Source organism: Geotrypetes seraphini, chromosome 15, assembly GCF_902459505.1.
Source record: "Geotrypetes seraphini chromosome 15, aGeoSer1.1, whole genome shotgun sequence".
NCBI lineage: Eukaryota > Metazoa > Chordata > Amphibia > Gymnophiona > Dermophiidae > Geotrypetes > Geotrypetes seraphini.
The window spans coordinates 32,250,680-32,274,777 of NC_047098.1; the positions used below are offsets into that span (position 1 = coordinate 32,250,680).

The window sequence follows — 24,098 nt, forward strand, 5'->3', positions numbered from 1 at the left end:
GGCCCCCTTGCCACCCTGGTTTCCCATTGAAGTCCTATCTTCCCATCGAAGTCCTAACCTTCCGGTTTTGCACATGCACGACCTGGTCGGGATTCTATACTTATTTCCTGGATACTTCTCTCAGTATCCCACGATCCCTTTATCCCTCAGGAATCCGTCCAATCCCTGTTTGAATCCCTGTACCGTACTCTGCCCGACCACTTCCTCCGGCAGTGCATTCCAAGTGTCCACGACCCTCTGGGTGAAAAAAAACTTCCTTGCATTTGTTTTGAACCTATCTCCCTTCAGTTTCTCCGAGTGCCCCCTCATACCTGTTGTCCCCTTCAGTCTGAAGAATCTGTCCCTATCCACCCTCTCTATGCCCCTCATGATCTCGAAGGTCTCTATCATATCTCCCCTGAGCCTCCTCTTTTCCAGGGAGAAGAGCCCCAGCCTATCCAACCTCTCGGCGTATGGGCAGTGTTCCAGCCCTCTTACCAGTTTCGTCGCTCTCCTTTGGACTCTCTCAAGCACCGCCATGTCCTTCTTGAGGTATGGCGACCAATACTGAACGCAGTATTCCAGATGCGGACGCACCATCGCTCGATACAATGGCATGATGACTTCCCGCGTCCTGGTTGTGATGCCCCTCTTTATGATGCCCAGCATCCTGTTGGCTTTTTTCGAGGCTGCTGCGCACTGTGCAGATGGCTTCAGTGATGCATCCACCAGCACACCCAAGTCTCTCTCAAGTCTGCTGTCTCCCAACAATGCCCCCCCCCCCCCCCATTTTGTAGTTGAACAACGGGTTCTTTTTCCCTATATGCATGACCTTGCATTTTTCCACATTGTTTTATTGTTTTATTGTTTTTGATCCTGTAACACAGCGGTCTCAAACACTTTGCAGGGCCACATTTTGAATTTGTAGGTACATGGAGGGCTGCAGAAAAAAAATAGTTAATGTCTTTTTAAAGAAATGACAACTTTGCATGAGGTAAAACTCGTTATAGTTTATAAATCTTTCCTGAATTGCTTCTGATAATTTCAGCTATACGCAGCTGAAAGTAGTGCAACATGCAGAAAGTGAAGTTTAGATAGTTTTTCACTTTCTGCATGTTGTACTGCTTTCAGCTGTGTATAGCTGAAATCAGAAGCAATTAAGGTAAGATTTATAAACTATAAAGAGTTTTACCTCATTCAAAATTGTGATTTTGATTCTAAAGTCTCAACTGTAAGAGACAAAATTTTGGTGCAGTCCTCTAGGCTTTTTTGTAGAGGGTAGAATCAATATCTGATATGTGCCTGGAAAACTTGTGCCTTAAGTGTCTGGCAGTTGCGTTCGCAACCACCATCAGCTCTCACCTCCTCCAGCACTGGACACAACCGCCATCTTACATCAAGCAGTCGCCGCCAGGAGAGGTGCCGAATTTTGCGAGACTTCATGAGATTACGTAGACACGCACAAGCTGCACTGTGTCCAATGGTTACCTTACGTTCTGGAAGGTTGCCTGCCTCGCTGCTGTAACTTCACACAATTGTCCTCTCCACTCCACCTCACAATCGCGTACAGATGCAGGAAAGCGCTTGGGTGAGGTTACAGCAGTGAGGCAGGCAACATTCCAGAACAATGGTAATATACTGAGGGCCTCAAAATAGTACCTGGCAGGCCACATGCGACCCATGGGCCGCGGGTTTGAGACCACTGCTGTAACAGGACTTTATTTAAAGAGTAATACTAACAAGTACAGTGGTGCCTCACACAACGAACTTAATTGGTTCCAGGAGCAAGTTTGTTATGCGAAAAGTTCGTTATGTGAAACGTGTTTTCCCATAACAATACATGTAAAAAAAAATAATTCGTTCTGTAGCATAAAATATGCTGTCATTTTTCCCCATTTCCCTGTGCAGCAGCATAAGGGGTTAGGGAGTTTCTCAGGCTGGCAAACTGTCTTCTCCTCTCCCTCTCTAATGCTCCTCCTATGCTTTCCTTTTCTGTTCTCTTCCTCCTTCACCATCCCCTCCTCTTTGTCCAATCTCTCTCTCTCTGCTTCTCTCCTCCTCTCTGATTTTCTTCTTCTACCTTGCCTCTCCTCCACCCTCTGATGCTCGTCTCTCCTGATTCCCCCCTCTGGTGCTGGCCGACTCGTGGCTGGCACCCATTGGCTGCTGCGCGCGAGACCTGCCAGCGGCCGGATGCAATGGGAAGCAGTCATCTGTTGGAGGCTGTAGTCGGGAGTCAGCGCCGTTAAAGCTGGTGGTTCTGCTTAGAAAGAACCACGCGCCTGTTTAAAACTGTCACGCCGCTGGAGCCGGGAGGCGACAGAGAGCAACCGTTGCCAATCCAGCGCGTCTCTCCCCGTCTCCTCCCTGTGCGCGCATGCTCGCTCTCAGGCCTCCCCTCCCCACCCCACCATCCTAACTCATACCTGAGGCCGTCCACCACCAACACCACTTCCGCAGCTCGCTCGCGCTTCGATACCCCGTCCCCTCTGACGCGGCCGCCTCGCTGGAAACAGGAAGTGTTTGGGGGGGAGGGCTAGATGCTGGATAATCGGGGGAAACAAGTGAGAGAGGGCAGTTAAGCGCAGTGCCTGCGCGGAAGGATGCAGCTCGGGCGACTTCATTGTGTGAAACGAAGTCCGTTGTACGAATCAAGACAAGAAGTTCGTTGTGCGCAGCGTTCGCTGTGCGAGGCATTCGTTAGGCGAGGCACCACTGTACCTCAAAATGCTTCCTTGAGTGGAAAGGAGACTTTAATGCAGGGGTGTCCAACCTCTGCCCTCTCCAGGTCATGTTTTCGGGATTTCCAAAATGACTATGCATGAGATATTTCTGCATACCATGGAAGCAGTGCATGCAAATAGATCTTTTGCAGATTCATTGGGGAAATCCTGAAAACTAGACTGAATTGCAGCCCTCGAGGACCGATATTGGGCAACCTTGCTTTAGTGGGAAGGATTATGGTAGGACCTAGAAGGGGTAGATTTGGGTAACATTAGGAAATGTTTCTGCACAGAAAGGGTAGTGGACATGGGGAATAGCTTTCCTAGTGGAAGTGCTGGGTAGAGAATGACACGGAGACAAATTTTTCCACGTCCTGTCCCTGCGAGTTTTGTCGCTGTCCCTGTCCTTGCCCTATTCCTGTAAGCTCAGCCTTAACCACACAAATCTCGAACACTATGATTTTAAAGCGTTTGAGGCTTGTACAGATGAGGACAGAGCTTGCAGGAATGGGGCAGGGACAGGATGGGACGGGGGAAAATTTGTCCCCGTGTCATTCTGTAGTGCTGGGGTCAGAGATGAGCACAATGATCTGCTGGCTGTGGATGTGTGACGGGAGAACCAGAGATGAGCCGCAGTCTGTGGCATTGCACCTGAAAGGGCAGAGACTAGATGGGCTTAATGATCCTTGTCTTGCATCATCATATGTTTCTGTGTAAAACATATCTAGGAAATAGCAGCTTCTCTCCTGAGAGAGAACTCTAGCTCCAGCTGTACCCAGTAGATTGAAATGCAGTAATTGCATAAAGATTTCTGGGTATCTTCTTAGACTTGCAGTCAGAAATTAAGAATCAAACTAGTTATCAAACCAAAATTACTGTATTGATTCTTTGAAGTCAAAGATTAGTCGGGAGGAAAAAAGACCCTAGAAGTTAGAGTATCTCATTCTAAATTTTATATTTTTTCTATGCTTTTTATAATTTTTAAAATCGAAATTATCAGACTTATCTTAATATATTTTCCGTATTAATGACTGCACCTTTAATCTTCACCATCACCCACAATGGCCACTGTTTTTACCATTATGAGTTCTTCAGGATGTTGAATGTTCTGGGGGGGGGGGGTTGTCTGGGGAGGATAGTGAGTGAGAGTTTCTTTGTTAATCAGCAGATTAGTGTGTGAGCGCTTACCGCCTACAAAATAAGAGGCAGAAAGGGCTCGCCTACTAATTTATATTGATGGTTGCGCGCTATTGACAATTTGCACGTGGTCATTATTTTGGGAAATGGAAAATTAGCCATTTTCCAGCTGCAGTAGAAATGGCCTTAGTTCACAGGAAAGACCTGCATAAGGGCACACTAAAGCCACTTTCTACTGTAGCTTTGTAAAAGGAAGACCCTTTAAGTCTGGTAAGGATAGATGTCTGGAGAATACAGAGTGCTTGTTGCTGTTCAGGAGCTCATACGTCATTGTCTCTCTTGCAGTGAAGGTGTCTTTAAGTGCCCAGAGGATCAGCTTCCACTTGACTATGCAAAGGTAAGAGGCTTTCTTTTAACTTTTCTTTAAGGGACTTCTCTGAGGTTCTTGCCTGTGTGGCACAGTGGTTAGAGCTACAGGTTGTGGGTTCAAATTCCATGCTGCTCCTTGTGACCCTGGGTAAATCATTTATTTAAACATTTATATCCCGCATATTCAAAATCTATGCTGGTTACAACATTTACAATCAATTTCTTCAAGGCACGTATATCTTCAATAACTCACTAATCAACAATCGTATGAGATCGGTTGCCAACTCTGAAGTTCCTCATTAAACCTGTCAACATATTATTGCTTTGGTTCTCAGCGGCACCACCAGGGACTCTGTAAACTTTCATAGTCCAAGGCTTTATGTGTCAACTCTCCATTGTAATTTTTAATATATACTTTAAAAGTACTTAGCTTTGTGGTCGAGATGTAGGGATGTTTAAGACTCACTCATGGCCCGGGCTGGTTTCACTCCGGGTTTGTATTAGCCCAGAAAAGAGACCCCTCCTGAAGGACACGAAACTCGAGTCGAGGGGCTCGGTTTCTCAGCATGGCACTTAGTTGGTTTTAAACACAAGCACTTTTATGGTTTCAGTCTATGGCTGCCGAGTCATCCAACAAGGGCCTCCTATCAACAATTTCAAATAAGTTACTAGTATACGATGCTGTATGTGGTTAATGATCGTTAACTTAGGGAGGCAAGAGACTGTAAAATAAGCGATGATGGTCCCTCTGGCAACCATAGTTGAGTGAAAACACTGAACAAAGTTGGCTGTAGGGTCTGAGCACTTTACACAGTTATCATTATTTATTTATCTATTGACTAATTTAAACTTTCTAGAGCTGTGATAGTGGATTGTGACCGGGATGTTTAAGCCAACATGTTTCACCTGAAACGTTTTTTTCAAGGCGATAATCCCTTACTGCTTATAGCACTAAACTTAGACCACTGCCATCATCCAACATTATAAATTAGAGCAGTACAATTATTCAGTACCACATTAACAGACAACATAATTCTTGCAACTTATAACATTCATGATGCAACTCCATAAAGCAAAACCATATATAAACTAAAACACTCCCAAATCCTGAAAAGCATTTCTAAAAAAAAAAAAAATGAGCCTTCAAACTGTTACGAATATATTTTTAAAAAAAACATTGCCTAAGGTACATTAGATATAGTGTGAGTCCACTGGGAAAAATGCTTGATAACCTGAATGTAATCCACTTAGGCTATAAGTGATATATAAATACTAAAAATAAAATAAATAACAGTAGAGAAAGGACATAAGAAGTGCCATCTCCGGATCAGTCCTTCGGTCCATCAAGTCTGGCGATCCGCACACGCGGAGGCCCTGCCAGGTGTACACCTGGCGTAATTTTTAGTCACCCATATCTTTCTATGCCTCTCGTAAGGAGATGTGCATCTAGTTTGCTTTTGAATCCTAGGACGGTCAATTCCGCAATAACCTCCTCTGGGAGAGCATTTCAGGTGTCAACCACTCTCTGCGTGAAGCAGAACTTCCTGATATTTGTCCTGGACTTGTCCCCCCCCCCTTAGCTTCATTCCATGTCCTCTTGTCCGTGTCAAATTGGACAATGTAAATATTTTTTCCTGCTCTATTTTGTCGATTCCTTTCAGTATTTTGAAAGTCTCGATCATATCCCCTCGCAGTCTCCTTTTCTCAAGGGAGAACAATCCCAGCCTCTTAAGTCGATCCTCGTATTCCAATTTCTCCATACCTTTTACCAGTTTCGTTGCTCGTCTCTGCACCCTCTCCAGAAGTTTATATCCTTGATGTTGGGAGACCAATGTTGGACGCAGTATTCCAAGTGGGGTCTGACCATTGCTCTATAAAGGGCATTATGACCCTCTCCGATCTAAAATTACACTGGCTACCAATGGAGGCGTGAATACTGTTCAAATTTAATGCATCTGTTACAAACAAGTCTGGGGCCTTGCACCTTCCTACCTGCAAACACACTTCACTCTGCGCAACCCCACACGTACAACCAGAAACAAAAACATCTTTGCATACCCAAAAATCACAGGCTGCAAATACAAATCCTTCCTAGACAGAACCTTCATGTTCCAAGCAAACAGACAGCAATCCTGGCTGGGAAACCACATAAATAAAGCCAGACAGACCTATAACACATTCCGAAAATCAATTAAAACCGCTTTATTTGACAAATTCCTTGCCTAATCAGATGACCTCTCTCAGATATTCTTTCCCCTTATAACACCAATGTATTATGTAATTTCTTTCTCTCATGTATTCCTTCCCTATGCTTCCCTAATTATTATGTAACTTCCTTCTTATTACATTGTATATTTTGCTGATTGTCCAGCCTTCTTTCTATGTGAACCGCCTAGAAGTCAGTTTGACTATGGCGGTATAGAAAAATAAAGTTGTTATTATTATTATTATTATTATTACTTGCACTTGCATGTGTGTGTGTGCTTGATAGAGAGCCCTGTCGTTTGCTGATCAGAACTAGAATTTCATACTGGATGTGAGGGAGATTCACTATGCACAGGTTCATTTTCAAGCCTTTTTCTTTGGGTTCATATGTTGGATTTTAATTTATTTAGTTTTCTATCCTCATCTCCCCAGCGAGCTCAGAACTGGTTACAGGTTAACATACATAATATACAGTTAACGGGTTACAATTTGTCATAGTTACAGTACATGTTTTTGTGGGGGGGGGGTTTAATACAAGGTTTTTTTTTTGGTTTTTTTTAAATACAAGTTTTTATCCTAACTTGACACATACTAGGGATCTAATATCAATATACGTGGAGGGGGATAATCAAAACATACGTCTAAGTCCGATTGGGCCGTATAGCGCTAGACACCCAAACTTGACAATGGGAAAATGCCCATTCTTGAAAAACATGTCTAAAATAAATGATTTAAAAAAAAAAAATATATATATATATATATATACCCAGATGACAGTAAGAAGCGGCAGGGGGGGTGCCCAATTGCGGGAAAGGGTGCCGGATCGGGGGGGGGGGGGGGGCCTTCAGGAGGAGCAATGCCGGTTCTCGTGGGGGGGAGGGGATAGAGTAGCGCCGCTGGCCTCGGGGGTGGGAACGTATCGTAATCTAAGGTACCACTGTGTGTGTGTGTGTGTATGTATGTATATATATATATATATATATATATAAATGATTAAAAAAAAAATATATATATATATATATATATATACACACACACACACACACACACAGTGGTACCTTAGATTACGATACGTTCCCACCCCCGAGGCCAGCGGCGCTACTCTATCCCCTCCCCCCCACGAGAACCGGCATTGCTCCTCCTGAAGGCCCCCCCCTCCACGATCTGGCACCCTTCCCCGCAATTGGGCACCCCCCTGCCGCTTCTTACTGTCATCTGGGCATCGGCACTGGCATGTCCTGTGCATTGGTGCCGGTGCCCGAAGATCAGCCTCCTCTTCTTGCTGGACCTTGAGCATCTGCGCATGCTCAAGGCCTGCGAGTTCACGTTCTCTCCGAGAATCTCTGAGAGAGCGTGAACTCGCAGGCCTTGAGCATGCGCAGATTTATATAGACATCCAGGCTATTCGTCCAGACCGCTAGTACGTCTATCTTTATACTACATTCTCAACTAAAATTTTGTCCAAGTTGCATAAGCCCAGAGTAAGACTACTTGGTCGTGGGAGGGGCCAGCATTATGATGGACTGGCCACCCAGACATGGCAACAGAGTAGTGGGACACCTTTTTAAAAAAAATTTTTTATTAATAATTTATATTATAGGGCACTGCTGTGAACTTCACAAAAAGGTGCCAGTTAAACATCTTACCAGAACTCCCTTGTAAGTTATTCAGAACACCCCCCCAAAACCCACTATACCCACCTGTCTACAACCCAAATAGCTCTTATTGCTGCAGGTGGCACCTATATAGCAGTGCAGTAGGGTTGGGGGCGCGCAGATGTTCCTCCATAAATGTAGTAGTTAAAGTGGCTTATGGGCTTGGGTCCTCATCTCTATGGTTCACTAGCCCACTCCCTAGGCTTTTTAAGAGACCTATGTGCAGCTCTACTAGGCTTTCCTGTACTAGGTGCTGATGTTCTTGAGACGTATGTTTTTATTCCGATCTTTGTGGGGTGTTGAGGGTTCAGTGAACACTGGGGGGGGGGGTCATTACTTTGTCTCTGCAGTGGTTATCTGGTCACATTGGATACCTTTTGGGCACTTATACCTGTTTTTATATTGTCTTAAGTCACTTGTAAACCTTCAATTATCCTTGCAGGATGACTAAGTCTAGGTCGGCCCACATCCCGCCCTAACCACTCTTCCAGATATGCCCCTTTTAGCTCTGGGCATACAGCAGCATTCAGAGGCCTAAAAAGTCCCTGGATACATCCAAAAAAATAAGTTTGATTATCGGCACTTGGACTTGTAGCAGACAACAAGCGAACTATTAGAAGTGATCAGATCAATTTTTTCCTTTTTTCTGTGCCATTTCCAGGAAGTAAGGTTCCCTCTAACCTCCCTCCTCTTGAAGATGACAGGAAAAAGGTACAGGAAGCTGTGCAGCTCCTGCCTTTCATTTCCCTGGTCCTGAATGGCCCAGGAAAAGTTTACAGGAGACTGTACATTTCCTGCCTCTCACTTCCTTACTCCTGAATGTGACAGGAAAGGGTTATAGGAGACTGTGCGGTTCTTGCCTTTCACTTTGCCAAAAAGAGCTTTGTGTGACTTCTAGATGCTCCTCTTCCCTCAGTCGGAGAGCAAATGGTTGCAGATCTTTCCAGTCCAATAATTTCTTCTTTTCACCAGATCTACCCTGACCCAGACTTGGAGTCTCAGGTGCTGAGTCTGAACATTCGCTGCATCCACAGTGAGGAGGGCTGTCGTTGGAATGGGCAAGTGAAACAGCTGCAGGTAAGAACATGAACCAACACAGGACAGGCAGGAGAAACAGCTGGACAGGAACACAAAAAAGAAAATACAGGTGCTTCCTTACAATTTGCTGCTACTTTCCAATTCCTAGGTTCATCTCAATACCTGCGGCTTCAATGTGGTCCCTTGCCCCAATCGCTGCAGTGTGAAACTGAGCCGACGAGACCTGCCTGAACACCTCCAGCATGACTGCCCCAAACGTCGGGTAAAATGTGAATTCTGCGGGAGTGACTTCAGCGGCGAGGCCTATGAGGTGACTTGAGTAGCGATGTTTAAAGATGCTGGTGGGGTTTGAAAGCTGGGATGCACAGGGTTATGGAAGGGTGCTGGATGGTGGGATACAGTGCGGGGTTGCATTGCTGTGAACTACTGTTGACATTTTTGGTCCAAACTTAGCTTCTGATGTCCTGCCAATACCAATGAAGCTCTAGCACATGCAGAGAATTTAATTAAAATGTGGAGAAAAACAAAGTTTTTGAATGGTCTTTGGAAAAAAAAAAATTGAGATTATTTACAGTTTAAGGCATTTAAAAGAAACTGTCTTATTTGTACTGGATTCATTTGTGTAAATAAATAAATAGCTTTAGAAAACCCAAGAGGAAAAGTCAGCAAGTCAGAACTGATATCTGCCTGCATGGTCAAGGGGTTCAGTGTGCATATACTAGGGAAGTGTGCTAGATGTGGTGTATTTAGATTTTAGCAAACCCTTTGACAGTGGTCCACATAAGCGTCTAATAAATAAACTGAGTGCTCTCAGGATGGACCTCAAAGTGACGGACTGGGTTAAGAACTGGTTGAGTTGAAGGCGACAGAGGGTAGTGGTCAATGAAGTTCGCTGTGAGGAAAGAGATGTTTTCAGTGGTGTGCCACAAGGTTTGGTTTTTAGGCATGTTCTTTTTAAGATTTGCCTCATTGTGGAAGATACCAAAATCAGCAATAGAGTAGACACCCCTGATGGTGTGAATAATATGAGGAAGGACCTAGCGAAGCTTGCAGAATGGTCTGAATTTTGGCAGCTAAGATTTAATTCTAAGAAATGCAAGGTCATGCATTTGGGCTGCAAAAACCTGAGGGAATGGTACAGTTTAGGAGATGAAGGAGGAGCGGGACTTGGGTGTGATAGTATATGATGATCTTAAGGTGGCCAAGCAGGTTGAAAAGGTAATGGCAAAAGCTAGAAGGATGTTAGGGTGCATAGGGAAAGGTATAGCCAGTAGGAAAAAGGAGGTATTGATGTCCTTGTATAAAACTTTAGTGAGACCTCATTTAGAATATTGTATACAATTCTGGAGACCGTACCTTCAAAAATATATAAACAGGATGGAGTTGGTCCAGAGGAAGGCTACTAAAATGGCCAGTGGTCTTCATCGTAAGATGTATGGGGAAGACTTAAAGATATTAATCTGAATACTTTGGAGGAAAGGCAGGAGAGGGGGAGATATGATAGAGATGTTTCAATATCTATGTGGCATAAATGCTCATGAGGCAAATCTCTTTCAGTTGGAAGAAAGCTCCAGAATGAAAGGGCATAGGATGAAGTTAAGAGGTGATAAGCTCAGGAGTAATCTAAGGAATTTTTTTTTTTTTTACCCAGAAAGATGCGTGAAATAATCTCCTGGTAGAGGTGGTGGAGAAAAGTTCAAAAAAGCGTGGGATCTCCTTAGGGAGAGGAGGAGATAGTGGATGGGCCATTTGGCCTTTTTCTGCCTTCATATTTGTATGTTTCATTCTCCCTCCCCTCCTTAGGGAAGAAGCAAAGTATAGACCAAGGATGGGCAACCTGCAACCCAACATTGAATTTTGAGGCCTATGAGACCATAGGAGGTATACATAGAAAACTATCATTAACCAGAGTTTTGGTAAATATTTTCAGAATAGCCACTGTAGCAGTTTGTTTCAGTTAATTTTAGTTAAAAGTTGAATTATTTATCACAGGTGGTCTGTGGAATTCTGAGCATTTCTGGTTCCTGTATTATATAATGTTGCAGCCCACTAGGGTTAATACTGACATTCAGGCGGCCCTCTCTGTATAAAGGTTTGCCCACCTGTGGTATAGAGACCTTCAGCCTATCCTATGGAGTACTCTTCCCCATGGGGGAAATTTGGGTCAGGAGGGCTTGATGTAATTCCTTCTAACTTGACAACATGGAGCCCCTTTCACACCCTCTCTCCAGCTTTCACCCATAGGGAGGAAACCTGATACAGGACCCTCCCTCCTCTCCTCCTCCTCCTCCTCAGTTCTTTCATAAGGAAGGGCATGCTGGAGCTTTTTCTATCCTCATTCCCTCCCCAGCTTTCTCCAGAGGGGATAGGGCGCAGTTCAGCCCTATCGCTCTGGCCCCCATCTAATTCATCGTTTTTCTCTCTCCCTGTTAGAATCACCAGGGAATCTGTCCTCAGGAGAGTGTGTACTGTGAAAACAAATGTGGCGCTCGAATGATGCGGCGCCTCCTATCTTCGCATTCCCTGACTGAGTGTCCCAAGCGCACCCAACCATGCAGCTACTGTGGGAAGGAGTTTGTGTACGACACCATCCAGGTGAGATGCTGTCCTAGTCTATCTGACCCTCTTCCCTCACCAGACTGTGCTGCCCCCACTTGTGTCTCGTATCTGCACCGGTTCCTCTCTGGTGTGCCACAAGGCAGCTGCAAGAGACTCACTTGCTGTGAATGGTAATTTTGCAGAATCACCAGTACCAGTGCCCACGTTATCCTGTCACATGCCCTAACCAGTGCGGGACTGCCGGCGTTGCCAGGGAAGATCTCACGGGTCATCTGAAGGAGAACTGCAGCACAGCCCTGGTCCTGTGCCCCTTCAAGGAAGCTGGCTGCAAACACAGAGTAAGTGCTACTGCATGACCTTTGCCCTCTGACCTGTTGCAGTTGAAAATTAGAATTGATAATTTCTAATGGAAATATTGTCAGTAAAATAAAGTGATGTGTCTTTTACTAAGATACAGACCCATTTTGGAAACAAAACTGAGACTGGAAGGAAGCAGTGATCGCGCTGTTTGAAAACAATAGTCTACCTGCAATGATGTTCTAATCAATTTTAGAAAACGGAAAGGCCCCTTTTGTGCTAAAAGCTCTGAAGCTCATAGGAATTCTGTGAGCGTTTGAGCTTTTACCGCAGCGGCCGGCAATAAAAGGGGACCAAAATTAGAGAAGCTGTTTTGAGACGGAAACTTTATCAATAACAAGACCAAGAAGAATACAGCAGAATATAAAATTAAGAGTGAATTTCAAAAATATACTGACAAGTAAAATATATGAGAGGAAAACTCACAAACTGTCTAACCATGAATAACTGTTGAATGGCTGGCTGACTTCCCCAGGAAAACCAGCAAGAAGGAGCCTCTGTTGTTGACGAATCCCAAGTAGAACAACAAAATAGAGGTAGCTAAGGGAATAGTGGAACAGCAGCCAAGTAGATCATCAAAAGGATTCATAGACAAAATTGCGCGAGACAACGGCGTGCCGACAACTGAGCACAAGGTTGACGGCGCGCCGAAGAAAAGCACTATTTTAAAGGGTTCCGACAGGGGGTGTTGGTGGGGAACCCCCCTATTTTACTTAACAGACATCGCGCTAGCGTTGTGGGGGGGTTTCCTCATTATACTTGAAACCGAACTTTTTGCCTGTTTTTTAGGGAAAAAGTTCAGTTTTAAGTATAATGTGGGGGGTTACAACCCCCCAAACCCACCACAACGCCAGCGCAATGTCTGTTAAGTAAAGTGGGGGGGTTCCCCCCCACACCCCCCGTCGGAGCCCTTTAAAATAGTGCTTTTCTTCGGCGCGCCGTCAACCTTGCGCTCAGTTGTCTGCGCGCCGTTGTCTCGCGCGATTTAGTCCCATCACCATCAAAAGTACTTTATCATAAAGAAGTCCCAACTGGCCGGGTTTTAGCAAATTGCATATATCAAGGGTTTAAGAATACAAGTGCAGACAAACATAATTACAAACTGAAACATAAAATATGGCTGATTTCTCTACCACATGTTGTTAAAAAAAAAAACCCAACTCTCCAATATTTTGTTGGCACAATTTTGATTTGGTATTGTTTTTAACAATTTTTCAAAAATATTTCAATTAGAAATGTATCCTTTTTTTATTAATTTTATTAAATTTTGATGCTGTTATGGTAAAATAAGTGGAACACTTGAGAGAGGCCTCATGTCTAGTTGCTTCAGGGGTAATAACACCTGTAATCTCACAAAGAAACAAACTAATTGCCATAATAGTTTCAACATTAAAAGTAAATCCTTGAAAATACAGTAATATGCCACTCTCATGCTGAAGATGAGTGTCTAATGGCATTATAACCTGACACTGATATTCTAAAGAAACTTAGACCCATGATGGAAAAGCCAGCAAGCCATTCAAATTATGCATGTCTGGATCTTCTTGGAGATCTTTTTGCTCTATTGCATTTAGATTGTTAATATAATTTTTGAAATTCACTCTTAATTTAGATGACAGGTTGTGTTCATTTTTTTGTGAGATGGAAACTGCCATCTGCTACTGTCTCCAGTGCAAAAAGAAAATGAAGTAGAAAGGAGGGGAGCTACAGTCTTTTTAGTTCTGTCACCCGTTCTGAAAGCTAGCTCTTATCTGGTGTATTGAACCTCTTTCTCAATTTCCCAGACTTTTGTGGCATTATCTGTTTGATGCTCCTATTGGAGTGATGATCTTCAAGCTTTTGGAAATTATAAGGGGGTTACCTTGCAGTTTATTATCCTTCTGCTGTTGAAGGGAGGTAATTCTTGGCTCTTGTAATGACTGTTTGACATGTCCAGCTTTGTGGCTGAGGTTTCTCCTCTGTCCAGCTGTAATTCTGAGACTAGAGACACATTAGAAACGGTTATCTTTAGTGCCACTAGCTAGTGCTGTTTTCAGGCTTCGGTGAATTCTGCTACAAAATCTACCATATTTCCCTCAAAATAAGACCTACCCTGAAAATAAGCCCTAGCATGATTTTGGGGTAGGTCTTAATATAAGCCTTACCCCCAAAATAAGTCCTAGTTCCGGGGTTCGCAGGCAGTTTCTCTTCCCGCCCTCCCATCCCTTGTGCAGCAGAACCCTTGAGAGAGTACCCCCTCCCCTCCCAGCACCCGCCACGCAGCCGAATCCCCATCCTTCCCTTCCTCCCATTGGAACCCGGACACGAGCCCTACTTAGCTCCATAAGCAGCATCGGGCAGCACTCTTAACAGGCTGCTTCGACCTTGTCCACCCGTGAACCCTGCTGCGATGATGTCATCAGTAATGCGGCAGAGTTCACAGGCGGGCAAGTGCCGACGCAACCTGTTAGAATGCTGCTGGCCCGATGCTGCTTAGGGAACTAAGTAGGGTTCACGGCAGGGTTCTGATGGGAGGGAAGGAAGGATGGGAATTCTGCTGCGTGGCGGGTGCAGGTGCTCAGAGGAGGAGGGGGGTTCTCGCTCAAGAGTCCTGCTGCACAAGGGATGGGAAGGAGGGAAGGGAAGCTGGGCAAAGGGTCTTGCTACACGAGGGATGGGAAGGAGGGGAGGATTGAAGCTGGGCAAGGGTCCTGCTGCAGAAGGGATGGGAGGGGAGGGAGGAAAGATCCTGCACATGTGGGGGAGAGAAAGGAAAGAGGAAGAATTGGGGTGAAGGAGAAGGAAGGGAGAGATGATCATGTACATACCCCAAAAATAAGACCTAGTGCCTTTTTTGGGCCTAAAATTAATATAAGACACTGTCTTATTTTCGGGGAAACACAGTAGCTAACAAGTCACCATAATGCATTTATGTACAGTGTGAAATATTAGAAATCTGCTGATTGGCTGCCTGTTGTTGTCTGGTGCAGTATCAGATGTCACCTAGCAGGCTCATTTTTTTAACGGCTGTTTGTGTTCTTAACTTAGTGTCCCAAAATTGGAATGAGCAGACATCTGGATGAGAGTGTAAAAATACACCTGAGCATGATGTGTGCACTGGTGAGCCGTCAGCGGCAGGAAATCCTGGAGCTGCACCGAGCGGTGGAGGAGCTGTCGATCAGCAATGATGGGATCCTCATTTGGAAGATTTCTGACTATTCCCGCAAACTACAAGAGGCCAAGACCCGCAGTAATCACGAGTTCTTTAGTCCAGCCTTTTATACGCACAAGTATGGCTATAAGTTGCAGGTGTCAGTGTTTCTCAACGGCAATGGCAGTGGTGAAGGGAGCCACCTCTCTGTCTATATCCGCGTCCTGCCTGGTGAGTTTGACAACCTGCTTGAGTGGCCTTTTTCCTATCATGTTACCTTTTCTCTGTTGGATCAGAGCGACCCATCACTGTCCAAACCTCAGCATATCACTGAAACTTTCAGCCCTGACCCCAACTGGAAGAACTTCCAGAAACCTGGCAGTTCCCGCAACTCTCTGGATGAGAGCAGCCTGGGGTTTGGCTACCCCAAATTCATCTCTCATGAGGACATCAAGAGGAGGAATTACATTAAGGACAATACAGTCTTCCTGAAAGCTTCCGTGGAGGTCCCACAGAAAATAATTGCATGAACATTGAAATAAGATGTGTTCTGTTAGTGAAGGGCTTTTATTGTCTTTTTGGGGCCTGTTTCCTGTGTGGCCCATATCGGGATCATTTATCACATGCTTATGATTCTGTTCTAATGGAGTCTCTCAGAAGCTTCAGCCTGAAACCAGGAAGACATTTCCATGGAGTTGCACCTTCCATAGGAATTTGCATAGATCTCATTTTGCAGTAATAGTTTGGAGCCAAGATGTAACCAGCCACATACAAAGATTAGCCCAGTGGAAGAAAGAAGCTAGTAGGGCCTGAGAGCCTCAACAGACTTAACACACAAACTTGTCCTGTTTCCTTTTGCTAGCAAAGAATGATTGAAGCAGTCTGAGGGTGCATTTATCCTAATGCATTCTGGGAACACTGGTCTTAATTGTCTTACAGAGGGAACAGCGTTCACGGTGCCTGAATGAATGGGACAGATGGGCTTCCTTGTTCCTCAGGACTTTGGGATCTTTCTGCCTATGAAGGAGTGCTACAACAGAGCTTCGACTGTACTGCTAACCTCAGTCTGGAGCCTTATACAACTGCTTTTTGAACTCTTGGTTTTTTAATACTTGTCTGAATCTGTCTAATCAAAGGAAAGAAACTGTTAAACCTATAATTCTTTGCTTATTTTAAATAGTAAAGGAGTTCCGGGGTATTATGAAGGATGTTGGTATAAAGAGACACTGACTGCAAAGAGCCATACTGCTACTGACATAAATGTGAACAGATGGTAAAGGACCCAATAACTCACTCCTCAGGTCTGGCCATGTATGTGCCAGAACAAACAAAAATTTTGAATAGCTGACAAGAATCACAAAAACTAGGTGCTGAAATCAAACAAGTGCTCTTTCTATTGGGTCTTCAATGCATGAGAATGGTGCAGGGTGGGGAAAAGAAATATGGCCCTTCTGTTTGACTGGCTGCATCACGGCCAATGGTGGGTAGAGAGGAGAGTTTCAGCAGTGACAGTCAATCCATATATTTTATGACTTGGGCGCCTTCTTGTACTCTTATCTCAGTGCATTCTGCTTCTTGAAGATTCAGGGTTTTTTTTTACTAAGATGCAAACTACAGGTTCCAGGATGCAGTGGGGAACGGTTAAAGGAGCAGTGATTGGAAACACTAGGGTTGGACTCCTACATGGACCTGCAAACCTAAAAATGTTCACGTTAGCCACAAAAACTAGATCCAGACTATCCCTAAAACCAAGTGCATGGTCTGCATTCTCCTCCAACTCCAGGGATCATAATCTTTCTCGGGGTGTATGTTACCCTCTTTCAGGGTAGAAATCTATAGCAATAGATTTCAGGTGCTAACACCCTGACAGACTTTTTAAAACAAATTTCATTTATAACAAAAAACAACCCAAGCAGTCTAGGAAGAGGCTAAGAGATGGTATAGAAAGATGGAGATGGAAGAGACAGCATATTAAGAGAGAAATATGGACACAAGGAGAATGTAAAGGGGAAGGGGAGGAGTGAAACAACAGAGCAGTGTGGTGAAAGAAGAGGTTATGCAAAGAGAAAGACTAAATGTAAAGAACGATAAGGATTCGTGTGACTTTTGACTATGAGGGGAGGAAGGGGCAGCAGCACAGGACCCCTTCTCTCAGTCCCTAGCGATGAGGGAGACTGCAGTTAGAAAACACCTTGGCCTAATCTTAGACTTGATTGATTAGAGTTCTCTGATTTTGCGTTAGGGGAGCCCACATGTGGGAACACTGTGAGCCAAAGCTGGCCTTCAGGATCTGCTGCCTTTTGGGAATCTCAGGGAGGGGTCATAGAATCTCCCTACAGAGTTGGGGCAGGGTCCACACCTGCCTTGGGATACAGCCATATCTCGAAAAGGTTATATGTTAGCTTTTCTAGGTAGAGATTTTCCAATTGATGGTTTATCATGTATTCAAATGCAATGAAGTAGGCTCCCCCGTGGCCTGCATTCCACTTTGTCTGCAAAGCATACTTCTTATTCAGAAAACAAATTTCTTTGCAATCTTCCATAGTTTTTATTTATTGAATTTTCTGTTGGATGAAACAATGTACAGCTGGACTTTTGGGATCAAATCAGGTGATTTTGTCTTTTCATTTTTATATAAAATAAAACATTCCTTATATTTATTAAATAACTCCAGCCTTGCTGTCCTTCACTGTTTGCCTTGTGTATAGACAGAAATCGAGCTATGCCAGTATTTCTCAAGCACCCCTTAAAGTTTATCGTTTGTAATCTGCCTTTATCCAAAGCTGAGAGAAAACCAAAGCCTTAGCCAGTCTGGTTTTCACGATGGCCACAATGAATATCCTTCTTTATATACAAATCATTCTATACATATCTATCATGCATATTCATTGTGGAAATCCTGAAAAAAATAGTCAGGACTGCCTTGAGAAATGCTGACCTTCATTACGATTTGAATCATTGCATTCGATCCAGTCACTCCATTCCCAGATGGGAGATTTGAGGCCAGTCCTGGTTTTTAAACCCCATCAGTGCATACTGGCATCTATAAATAAATCGATACTACTGAGTTCAAATCATAACAGCATAGCTTGCAGATCTATTAGGGTGCTGGTCAAGAAAAGCAGACATGGCCTGAAGTTTCTTTCCTGAACCAAGGTCACTAGGCAGCACTGTAGTTCTGTTCTTTGTCTTCATGTTAAGGCCTAGATACACTAAACATAATTGCTAATACCAACTGGATCGCTGTTGACCGATTCTCTGGCCAATTGTGGAAGAGCGATCGATGTACCAAAAAGATTTCATGCAAATGAGTCACCTAGAGCAGTGTTCTTCAACCACCGGTCCATGGACCAGTGCCGGTCCACAGGGCCGGTACGTGCATCAGGCCCAAAACAGTGTTCTTCAACTGCCGGTCCACGGTGTGATCGATGTGGCGTTATCTTCGAGCCAGCTCCCTCTTCACTGATTCAGTGCACAAAGCCACGGGCAGTGGCTCCTACACGCGTCCTGCACCTGGACCGGAAGCCTTGGTTTCCAGATGAGGCGCGGGACGCGCAAGGAGCCACTGCCCACAGCTTTGTGCACTGCATCAGTGAGGAAGAGGGAGCCGGCTTGAAGATAACATCAGGGGCGGCATAAAATGGCCAGGCTGGAGCAGGCCAGAAGGTAAGGCATAGCATGGAGGGAAGGAGACAACAAAGATAGGGGGGGAATGATTTTATTTTAAAATTTAGTGATTGAATTATATCAATTTTGAGAATTTACATCTGCTGTCAGTCAGTGTTAGTGTGCATTGTGTAGTTTAATTTTGTGGTTAACCATTATGTGTTGTTAATAAGATTATATTGTGTGTATCTATGAAAATTGAATGAAAAAATAGTTTACAATTAGTACTATTAATTGAAACGAACAGGATCCATTTCTTGGTCCCAAAATCGTCCTGCAAACATTCTATCATCTATTACAGACGTCCGGAGGCAATTCCCCTTAGAAAGAAAGATACCAGACAGAGTTCTAAAGGGATAGCCTGTTTTTTTATTAGTCTGCATTCATTATATATCTTCAGTGGTATTAGCAGATGACGTAAGTACAGACCATATCTAGTGACAGGATACATAGGCTTGAAAGAAGTAATCAAAAAGGAGCAGGATATGTACTTCATTGTTTAAAGGTGTAAACACAAAAGGTGTAAAAAGCTTCCTTTATCTATCTCAACTGGTACATGGCAGTGGGGGGGTCGAGCCTTCATTGTCTGAGAGCTAACTTCGTTAACATAAATTAAATGACCTCTTCTCAAACCATTAAGAGAGTAAACAAAAACATTCTACATTTGATTACTTCCAGCATGGACAGAGACAGAAAACTTATCCATTAAAATGTGTCCTTTCATAGACAGAGACAGAAAACCTATCCTTTCCTTTCAATCCCCTCTTACGTCATGAAAATGACGTCATAAATGCACAGCATGAGCGTGGAGGGAGAGATGTCTCTTGAGGAGGGGTTTTAGGGGCTGTAATATGAGTCAAACAGCGCAGGAACAGTCTAAAATTACATAAGCAACAAGAGTGCAGATAATAATAAAGATTATAACAATAAGAAGGTCTTTCACCCACCCCTGCATCCAAATAAAATACAGATTCCAAGGATTAGATAAACCAGAATTACGTTTAAGTTCAGCAGAGAGGTCTTCTAATTTTTTTAATGGCCATAGTAACCTTACCCGTGGGACCTGCATTGTCAGGAATAAAGGTGCAACAGGATAAAGTATTTTTGACACCCAACAAAGCGTTGCTGATTATAATAAATGTAATTAATCCAATCAACATTCTTATTGATAATAATAAGGGACTCAAACCTAGCCTTAACCTGGTCTCGGGCCTTGAATTCATCTGGGACCCCTCTTGGGACCGTTATCTCATCTATGTATAGCTAAAGCGCACTGGCCTATCTACTGGCTGAGTAGTTTAACACGGAGCCGGAGGTCTCCACAGAGCCAGTAAATATCGCCTAAAGCAAAATCTAATGCGGCAACAGTGAAGCATACCTATAATTTCCAAAAAAGAATACTAGGCTGTAGTTAAATTTCCAGTATGCCTCGGACAATAGTTTCTGATTAATACATTAACACATTTTAGCTAATCATGATTTAATCAGGACTACTTGAAACCGTCTTCCTGCCCTCAGGGTCTATCTGCATCCCCATGTCAGTGTCAGATTGATACAATTTCCCATAGGCCTTGAGTGATACCAGCTATGCCAACCAAAATGCTGAACGCCTGCAACAGCTATGCTTACATCTTCCATATTCTTTGAAATGAAAGCAAACTTGTGGTACCCTTAGCCAGCTTGCCTCGCTTATGCCTTGCCAATCTCTAACAGTATATCATAGCTGTCCTCCAAGCTATGAAGATGAACAGTTCCCATTATGAGTTCAAACCTCTGTCTTAGGTTGCATAGGTCGTATCTATATCTTACCTGTCGTTGAGCGAATGAACGGTGCATAAGGGATGCAGGAAACTTTTTCAGGAGGCCCAGGCAAAAAGATACAAAGATGTCATAAGAGAGTATGTAAGTATGGGATATGGAATAATATTATCTCTGACCCTGGTAATGGTAATGCAATAGGCCATGCCAAATTAAAACCAAATTAGAACCAAATTAGCAAGTGTCAGAGAAGATACTGGAAATTCATGTATAACTGCCTTAAAATTAGAAGGAACCTTGTGAGAAAAGAAATGTACACGTGTTTCACTCTACAGCAAAGGAGAATCATAGCAAAATTTGTAGAATAGTTAAGATAGGGTGAATTAAAACATTAAATACATGGTCTGCAGTGGGCGAATACTCAAAGAAAAGTTCCCAAACTTGAGACATGAGCATCTCGGAGCAAATTTTGTGCAATCTGTTCATTTTCAAAAGTGATAGTATGATTCACTTTTTTGGAGGTTTTCTTAAGTTGTTCAATAAAGTTCAGCAGCTTATGAAATGTCTCATTGCCCATACCAAGAGGTAGTAGATGTACGGCATATGAAATAAAGTCTGGAATGTTAAATAGGTGGAATTGTACAGCAAAACGTTCTTAGGAAGGTGGCTATATCTGATGAACAGGAAACATTGTGTAAAATTCTTTGCAGTCAGGGTACAGGAAGATGAATTACAGTCTCTTTAAACTGGTGAGATGCACGCTTGGGATGAAATGTGCACAGGATCTGTGTTCACCCTTGAGATGAAATGATGTCTGTGCATACAGGGAGGGATTTGAAAAGAGTCCCGATATCATTCAGCAGCTGTACTTCAGTGTGATCCAAATAAGAGATAGAAAACGGGAGAGAAACCATGTTGCCTGTACTGAATGGAGAGAGCGAGAGAGACCAGGTTGCCTGTACTGAATGTGGCAACATGTGACAATATTAATACATTTACTTGTTATAGTTATGGCAAAAGAGAGACAATATTCAAGTACTTAAGGTTCTTAATCAGACATTCCAAAAAGATATGTTTTTGTGTGCTGCATATAACTATTATGGCAATTCAGAGAGACCATAATTCTGTACTGAATGTATTTAAAAAATTATGTCAGAAATGTGTACTGAATGGTTCATATCTAGTGAGCACCATAGAATAAACATGTATAGATATAGAATAAAACCTTTTCTTAAAAATATAACCCCTAACTAAGCTACATTTAGCATATGCAAATTATAGGGAAAAAAGAACATTGCGCATTTGGGCTAGTAAAAAGTGGGAAAACAGCTAGCTCTAGAAATGGCCAATATTATGTATCCTGGGGTACCCCTCAAACCAAAACAAGTAGACAAAACACAGACCACATGGCACAGACAAAACACATAGCTCTAGGCTTCAAACTATTCTTCCATCAGTCAAGTGTTCAGAGCTGAACTTATCTCTGGAAATAAACACATTGTTATAGAAAAACAAAACAGAGATGAACACATGAGTAAAGTATATGGACAAATAATGCATAGCATAACCATCTCATATTTAGAAAAGCTAATGTCTCTTTGGATTGTCTTTATCTCTGCAGTGACAAAGAGGATCCCTGGAAAACACCAGAAATATCCTAGTGCCAAAACTGGGATGGGCATGCATATATCCGAACCGCTGCTAAGAAAAAGAAAAGAAAAACACATTTTAATTTTGCAACATCCTAATTTCAGCTAAAACAATAGGAAGGAATTTTTTTCCAAATCACAAATGTGCCAGCTGTGGCTTTCCAGATTTTATCTTTAATAGTCCTGTTCATGCGTTCAACAATACCGGAACTCTGTGGGTGATATGGGAGATGAAATTTCCACTCAATGCGGAGTGCGATAGCTAAATCTTTGCATACTCTGGCAGTGAAAGCAGGACCATTATCTGAGTTGATGTGTGTGGGACATCCCCACCTAGGGATGATTTCGCGAAGTAAAATGTTCACCATAGTCTGAGCAGTTTCATTTGTAGTGGGAAAAAACTTCAGGTTATCGGGAGAACAAGTCAACAATAACAAGGGCAGCTGGTATACAGGGTTTCCCCTCTTTGCACCAAAGTCCGTCCGAAGGGCGGCTTTGGGCACCGGCCAGATGGGCATTGATTAAGCCAGTGACCAGGGTCTCCGCAATTAAAACATCCAGTACTTCTAGATGGATTATTACCATCTCAATCGGAGACAGGGGCCCACCCCCTACGAAACCCATGACCCCCTCTTCCGCGAGGAGCGGACAGGCGCGGTCCCCAGGTAGGTAGCTGGCCCTGATAATGCAGGATTTCCCGAGGCTTAGAGATCTCAAAGCGTAGGAGAGTGTTGTGTAGTGGTTAGCGCTACAGCCTAAGGAACCTGAGGCTTGGGGGTTCAAACCCCGCACTGCTCCTTTTTCCAATCTGAAATTATGCATGAGAACTAGTGGGCCATTCTGAAATCATTTGTTTGACCAGATGCAAAGGAGAATGGAGGTTAGAAAGGAAAGTCTGAATAAGTAGGGAATCCATATTTGCATGGGCACTAAGACCTGCCTCTTGGGTCCAGGTTTCATTAAACCTCTTCAACACCTATCAAGCTCTGTCTGCAATCCTGATCAAATCACATTGGATTCCTGTTACTTATCGCATTACCTTTAAAATCCTACTTTTAGTTTTTTAAAACACTGTCTTTGAACGAACCCCAATTCATTAATAACTATTTATTCCCCATAGTATATCACATTATTTAAGATCCATTAATCAAAAACTCTTAACAATTCCATCACTGAAAGTTATCGGAACTCATCATCATGATATCTTCTCTGTAATGGCCCCACAATTATGGAACACCTTAACTCAGCATGTAAGAGAAGAAAATGGCCTAAACCATTTTAAAAGCAATCTGAAGAGCTTCCTTTTTAAAGACGCCTTTAATTTATTTATTCCCTATTCCTATTGTTTTCACCATTCATGTCTTCTTTTGTGCTTTATTAATACAATTGTAGTTCTGCCCTTTTTTCCTTATGTATCTGTTAGTTTGTATGTCAATATGTCAAACTCATGTAATTTACTATAAATAAGCATATGTGTACACCTTGGAACTTGGAGGCGAGGAGGATGGCAGTTTGAGTGCAGAGCTCCTCTCCCTGGACAATCTGCCTGCTTTTAAATATCAGCAGCAGTGGGAGATCAATTGCTTTTACACCTAAGCAGCAACGGGACCAACCCACCAAAAACCCACAGTCCCGATCCTGCAAAAATATGAGCTCCACCCTCCCTGCAGTCCGCTAGGAAAATCAACTGCTTTTACACCTAAGCAGCAGCAGGACCAGCCACCACTACCGAGAGCCCTTTGCCCCGATCCAGCCAGGCATGTGAGCTCCTCCCTCTGCAATCCATTGAAGAGATCAATCTACCTGCTTTTAAATATCAGCAACAGTGGGAAATCAACTGCTTTTACACCTCAGCAGCAGCGGAACTATCCGC

At 43.4% G+C, this 24,098-nt stretch overlaps 1 protein-coding gene across 1 annotated transcript in view; it reads left to right on the forward strand.

Annotated features, from left to right (window-relative positions):
- The window catches only part of TRAF4 (TNF receptor associated factor 4), a 66,503-nt gene extending 48,671 nt beyond the window's left edge, over window positions 1-17,832 (forward strand). The window contains exons 2-7 of the mRNA XM_033922499.1: window positions 4,185-4,236; window positions 9,041-9,145; window positions 9,255-9,416; window positions 11,540-11,701; window positions 11,848-12,003; window positions 15,050-17,832. Of these exons, the coding sequence (XP_033778390.1) occupies window positions 4,185-4,236; window positions 9,041-9,145; window positions 9,255-9,416; window positions 11,540-11,701; window positions 11,848-12,003; window positions 15,050-15,682 (1,270 nt within the window). The 3' untranslated portion in view covers window positions 15,683-17,832. The remainder of the gene's footprint in view (window positions 1-4,184; window positions 4,237-9,040; window positions 9,146-9,254; window positions 9,417-11,539; window positions 11,702-11,847; window positions 12,004-15,049) is intronic.
- Window positions 17,833-24,098: the final 6,266 nt, after the last annotated feature.